This window comes from Diorhabda sublineata, chromosome 6 (genome assembly GCF_026230105.1).
Source record: "Diorhabda sublineata isolate icDioSubl1.1 chromosome 6, icDioSubl1.1, whole genome shotgun sequence".
In the NCBI taxonomy this organism is placed as follows: Eukaryota; Metazoa; Arthropoda; class Insecta; order Coleoptera; family Chrysomelidae; genus Diorhabda; species Diorhabda sublineata.
In genome coordinates, this window is record NC_079479.1 from 35,273,947 (window position 1) to 35,280,690 (window position 6,744).

Below are 6,744 nucleotides of genomic sequence, written 5' to 3' on the forward strand. Positions count from 1 at the left end.
GTTTTTGTATTTTTACATTTTTCGGTAACGATTTGTTTTGTTTTAGCTCTTGCATGTCTTACACTACACTGTTTATTCTGCTTGACAGTTACTCGCATTATATTTATAACATAATTTTATTAAATAATATTTATAGTGTTAATTTATTATCAAATAGTTAAGTAATATAAGTTCAATTCTATTTAGTTTGCAAGACGGTACCGAAAATGAACTCTTCTTGTTGTGTTTTTCCTTATGTGGCTAACTTCTCGTTTCTTTTCGAGCACTACGTCTCCTGTCACTTTGTTTTCAATAAAAACAATAATTTTACAATTTGAATTTTTTTAATTGTCCACAATCTCCTTAACATAATTTAATCGTTCGAAGTTTGATTGGTTGATGTAAATAGCTTTAGATCAAAGGTTAACATTCAACTTATTGTAGATAAGGTGTTAATGCAAGTTCGTATTTTATTTCCAATCGTTAGTACGTTTGTAAACCCAACAAGATAATGGCCGAATTGAGATTTGACGATCGTGTAGCCGTAGTTACGGGAGCAGGAGCAGGGTTGGGTAGGGCCTACGCCCTACTTTTTGCCTCCAGAGGAGCTAAAGTTGTTGTAAACGATTTAGGAGGAGGAAGACACGGTGATGGAAGCTCATCGAAAGCAGCCGATGCAGTCGTAGAGGAAATTAAAAGAAATGGTATATTTTTTTTTATAAATAACTACTAAAGAATTACATACATCTAGCTCTTTATACTATTGAAGATTTCGCGATTTTTATACATTGTAGCCATTACGTGTTACTTCTAGGTGGTATCGCCGTTGCTGATTATAATTCTGTAGTTGATGGTGAAAAAATCATTCAAACGGCTTTGAATAATTTTGGTCGCGTCGATATTTTGGTTAATAATGCTGGGATATTGAGAGACAGGAGTTTTATGAAGATTTCAGATCAAGATTGGGGTAAGTTTGTTATATATATTAATTTTTTTATGTAGTCGTGGAAGGAATGGTATTTTTTATTCCAAATTTATATACACACACTATATTTAATTTAGTGCGAGTATTTTTTTAAATTTCAGATCTCATACACAATGTGCACTTGAAAGGAAGTTTTAAGACAACGCAAGCGGCTTTCCCAATATTTAAAAAACAAAAATATGGAAGAATCATAATGACTGCATCCAATTCTGGTCTTTATGGAAACTTTGGTCAAGCAAACTACTCAGCAGCTAAACTGGGATTAGTCGGTTTGGCTAATACCATCGCTATAGAGGGCAATAAGAGCAACATTTTTTGTAACGTGATTGTTCCAACTGCAGCAAGTCGACTCACTGAGGATATTTTACCACCTGATTTATTTGCACAGTTGAAACCAGAATTCATAGCTCCAGTTGTGGTAAGTACATTTATTTAAACATATTAACATCCTTTAAATGGTTATTATCATCAGGCATATCTGTGTCACGAAAGTTGTCAAGAGAATGGATCAATTATAGAAGCTGCAGCTGGTTGGGCCGGTCGTTGTACTATAGTAAGAGCAAACGGTGCTCTATTGAGGTCTAATATCGAAGATGGAGTTTCAATTGAAAATGTTAAAACTAATTGGGAAACTATCAGAGATATTTCTAATGCCAAAAGGTTAGATAGTATCCAGGATGCGACAGGAGCCCTAATAGCATCTTTGGAAGGTCTAAAAAATGGTAACATCGAATCAGACAATGAAGATGTTTTTAATTTCTGTAATAAAGATAAGATTTTATATGCTTTAGCTGGTGAGTGTTGATTTCGTGTTAAATACAATTTTCAAAATTTTTGTTTAACTGTTTTTAGTTGGTGCGTCTGTGGAAACTCCAAATGAACTCAAATATCTTTATGAATATCATGATCAATTCTCAGTTTTGCCTACTTTCTTCATATTACCTTCCATACAAGTATTATTTTCTTCGTCGATCGTTAAAAATGCAATTCCTGGTAAAGATATTGGACTGGAAAACGTGCTACATGGAGAACAATACATTGAAATAGTAGGGGATTTACCTACAGAAGGAAAACTTCTATCAAAATGTAAACTTGCCGAAGTATTGGACAAAGGATCAGGAGCAGCCATCACTGTTGATAGTGAGTAATGTAAAATATTAATATAAAAGTAATTTTATTTAATGTGATATGATTTTATAGCCAAGTAGTTCAAATGTACCATTTTATTTATACTCTAGAATTTGATGATTCTAAACTATTACAAATGCTGATTTATTTGTTACAGTTGAATCTTATGACTCAAACGGTAATTTAGTTTGTCGTAATCAATGTGTCTCTTTTGTTGTTGGAGCCGGTAAGTTCGGTGGACCTAGGACCGGAACAAAAGCCGTTCCCTGTCAACCTAAACCTAATAGAAATCCGGACGCGACCGTTTCTCATAAAACTACCGTAGATCAAGCCGCCATCTACAGATTAACAGGTAAAACAATTCATTACAATAATTATTCACTGTTGATTTAAAAAAATTATCAAGTTTAAGAAAATCTTTAGCTTTCTATTCAACCATTTCTTATGTATGATCATTTTAACTTCCTAATTTTGTTCTCTTAACATTTCAAAAATGTTTTTGAATAACTGTTTTACAAGTGGCACTCCCTTTAACTCCATTTTTCATTTTATTGAAATACAAATTAAATTAGTGCCTTATTATCATTTTTAGTGGAATATTTTTCTTTTTTTGATTATTCATAAGTCAAAAAGGTCTCTGTATTCTAATGCAGTACCACATCTGATAAACCTTTCTTTAGGACACATTTTTCCATTTTTCAAATTATTCCTGTTCAAATTTGATGTTATTAATTATATTTTTTATCGTTTCCCTATTTATATATATTAAAAACGACGTACGCATTAACACAATTCCAGGAGACATCAATCCATTACATATTGATCCAGAAATAGCGAAAATAGCAGGTTATGATAAACCGATTCTGCACGGGTTATGTTCTCTGGGTATATCCGTGCGATTAGTTTTGGCAACTTTTGCTTCCCATGATTCCTCATTATTTAAAGCAGTTAAGGTAATATCTAAACAATTCGACGTTTCAAAATGATGATTTTCTCAATTATTTTCGTACAGGCGAGATTTTTGAAACCAGTTATGCCTGGTGAAACTTTAAAAGTTGATATGTGGAGAGAAGGCAACAGAATTCATTTTGAAACGACTGCTGTTGAACGCAACCAAGTCGTTATTGGAGGTAAGTACTTGATAATTGTTTTTATCAATTTTTTTTATGTGAAAAACTATTTTGAATACAAATTTAAAAAAAAACGATTAAGTCTAAACTAAATATGATAAAAAACTTTTTTTTACTATACCTGGTTCGTAATCTGATAACTGTACCTCGTAAATAACGAATTTTAATTTTTTTAATATGTTAAATCACGAAAATAACTGTATACAATATCAAATTTCAAACAACATTGAATTGTATATAAATTTTTAATTTTGACATTAGTAACAATTGCTACCAATCTACAAAATCTAAATATCCATAATATAAATGAAATAATTGTTCTTGTATCATTGGAAATTACATTCTAAAAGTTGGTAGTCGTGTGATTTAGTTTTCGGTGTTGTAAGATTGTTGCTAATTTCTCGGCTTTGCGTCGTCTTTCAAAAATGGAATTTTGAAATATCAAAATACACATGATCCTGAAAATGTTTCCTTTTGTTTTAATTAAATCTCACCATAATAAACATTTTACGTCATTAATGGAGAGAAAAATATAAGTTATAATTTTGTCAGTAATAAAAAAAATAATAAAACTAAAATTTACTTCGAGATTCTTGAATATGTGAATTTTATCAGATAAATAATCAATTTTGACCCTTGTATAACCTCTTCTAAAAGATTATGCAAATTATTGAAATTTGGACTTTCGACACATACATCTGGCAACATCGTTTTATCAAGGTTAGATGTCGATCAAGGATTTAATCGTTGATTCCCCATTTTACGTTATAAGAAAATTAGAAATTATAAATACTCCAATATATCTATAGATAAGTAGAATTGCTAATTTTTCGATCGGTAGTTGTGACATTTCGATTCGGTTATTAAAACAGGTCAATCATTCATTAAAACAAGGTGAGGTTATTCGTAATTTCTCTTTAATTATCCCACACGAAATGTTTTTTTTGTTTATTCTTATTTATATTATTAATTCATCTTAATTCGTTGTATTTACAAGATAACTAAAGTTTTAATTTCAATAAAAATAATTTACGTCTTTTTTCTAACCTCAAATTCTAATTTCGTCTAAATATTTGTAATCAAATATCTTTGGGTCGATTTTTACGTTATTTTGATGATATTTACGAACTTTCTATCTCCATTAATTACTTTTAGTATTTCTCATAGTTGGCTATGGCAATTTTCTTGTTATTATTTGCTTTTTAACCTTTTTTTTAAGAAATGATTATCTGCAATTATTCGTACTTCAACGTGATAAATCTTTTAACAAACATATTATATTGAACTAAACTGCTTGAATAAGTACTAAAGGTCGAATCAAGTATGAAAATTAGAATAGATAATTCACGAAGTTATCTTTTAGATTCTAATTATTTTAATGAGTTGTTTAACTCGAGTGGTATGATTATATCCTTACTTATCAACATTATATTTCGTTATTAATGTATTGAAACAAAGTTTACCCTTCGAAATATATTTTTCTATTCATTTAAACTGATAATTTTGTTTGTCATTGACGTAAGTTTCACAATATTATATATTACGAGTTATACAATAAAATTGAAACAATAACATTTTTAATAATAATGAAATACATGAAATGTGTTGAATGATTAATTCGAAACTCTCAATCATCAGACTTTTTTGTTTATTTGTACATGAATTATTAAGGATACGATACTCTTCAGCTTCTCAGTTTTCTATTTATTGTTTTAACTTTCCAATTTAGCTTTTAGCAAATTGTCGAATGACATTTGCACTATTTTGTTGTGTTTCTACATGTGGGATCCTCTTAAACAACTAATACTTGTTTTAAGATTTGAAATAGCCCTAGATTTACTAATTTCCTTTATTTCACTGTTGGTTTTCCAAAATTACCAAGTTTTTGACAATCTTTAGCTTCCTAGGTCACCATTTTTTATGTATCTTAGTTTTAACTATCCAATTTAGATTTTTTAACACTTCGGACATGTTTTTGAATAACTTTTGCACTGTTACGTTGTGTTTCTACAAGTTTGATCCTTTTAAACTGCCAATATTTTATATAACTTAAAATAGTCCTACTTCTACTAATTTTTTAAGGGGGAAATAAAAACATTAGTTAATAATATTAGATGAAAAAGTGGTGAATTGGAAACTCTAAATGAGTCAGTATCTTGTATGATACAATAAAGTCTCTTTCACTGAATGGGCCTCTTTAGTTCATTTGGGTTCTATGGTTGTTTTCCAAATTATATATAATTTTAATTATTTCTATTATTCAGGTTCCTACGTAGATTTAAAATCGGTTAAGGCTAGTTTACCTTCTAATTTAACAACAACTACAATGAGTAACTTGAAAAGTGACGCTATTTTCGAATTCATCATCGATCAAGTCAAAGCTGATCCAGGAAAGGCCAAATCAGTTGGCGGAACATTTTTATACAACATCACCAAAGATGGGAAACAAGTCAAACATTGGAGTAAGTATTGATTTTGTCGAAAAAATTGTTTTAGGTTATTAAAACTAGCTTTCCACGTTTCTAAATACCAAATGTGCTGTTTTCTTACTTAGTTTATAAACAAATTTAAAAATCCAAATGTTCAAAATGTAAAAGACAATTATAAAGTTGATATAAATAATAAGAGCAGCTTCAAAATGTATTACTTAACCCTTAAGTCTTTTAACGTTCTACAAGGTGTGTTTTTGGGATCTATAGGCATGGAAATGTATTTGAAATTGACTTATTTTAGATTTTTTTTTCAAAATTTGTCATATCCTAGATTATTTCCTGCTATAGCACTCCAACTTGAATCATTATGAATCCTTACGGTGATTAACCGAGGCACTACACTAAATCCACAAATTTTTTAATACATTTTATAGCGATGGATTTGAAGAATGCTAAAGTTTATGAAGGAAAACCCGAAGGGAAGCCAAATACCACCTTAACCATATCCGATGAAGATTTCATGCTATTGGCGGAAGGTAAACTGAATCCTCAACAGGCATTCATGAAGGGAAAACTAAAGATAACAGGAAACATAATGATGGCACAAAAATTAGCCCCATTGTTGAAAACAAACGCCAAATTGTAAATTTAATAAAACGTCTCTCTTTGTTAAATTTTTTTTATATATATGTTCCTTTCATTTGTATGGTGATTGTTATTATATTTTTAAGGGTGATGAAATTTTATATCAATAAATAATCAACATATATTTGTGAATTATTATTGAAAAACCCTTCGATTCCTCAATATGTTGAAATACAAATGGCAAGTTGAAGAAATCAGCTTATAGCAGTTACTGCAAGTGAAAATCTAGTGAATTGTGAGCTATAGGGGGTAATTGGAGCTTACTAAGAACAAATTAGACAAATTTATGGGTACTTATATGAGTAAATATCAATAGTAGTTCAAATGTACCATTGAATATAATTTGAAAATGTTTTAAAAAAATTTAATTATTAGTTAAATACTGGTGGATAGTGATGAACTAAGTAGAAAATATAATTTACAGTTTCTTTTAGAAAGTTTCTAT

At 29.6% G+C, this 6,744-nt stretch overlaps 1 protein-coding gene across 3 annotated transcripts; it reads left to right on the forward strand.

Annotated features, from left to right (window-relative positions):
• The first annotated feature begins 269 nt into the window (after positions 1-269).
• On the forward strand, positions 270-6,423 carry LOC130445752 (peroxisomal multifunctional enzyme type 2-like). 3 transcript variants are annotated; one of them, XM_056781596.1, is made up of 10 exons: positions 270-683; positions 794-946; positions 1,066-1,382; positions 1,437-1,758; positions 1,817-2,104; positions 2,250-2,444; positions 2,891-3,045; positions 3,105-3,222; positions 5,487-5,684; positions 6,089-6,423. In XM_056781596.1, exons 1-10 carry the CDS (start codon positions 491-493, stop codon positions 6,298-6,300), a joined length of 2,151 nt encoding a protein of 716 aa, XP_056637574.1. In that variant the 5' UTR covers positions 270-490; the 3' UTR covers positions 6,301-6,423. The 3 variants fall into 3 exon arrangements, with proteins under 3 accessions (XP_056637574.1, XP_056637575.1, XP_056637576.1); XM_056781597.1 differs by lacking the exons at positions 270-683; positions 794-946; positions 1,066-1,382; ... (3 more) ...; positions 2,891-3,045; positions 3,105-3,222 and adding an exon at positions 3,956-4,116; XM_056781598.1 differs by lacking the exons at positions 270-683; positions 794-946; positions 1,066-1,382; ... (3 more) ...; positions 2,891-3,045; positions 3,105-3,222 and adding an exon at positions 4,608-4,740.
• The last annotated feature ends 321 nt before the right edge of the window (positions 6,424-6,744 follow it).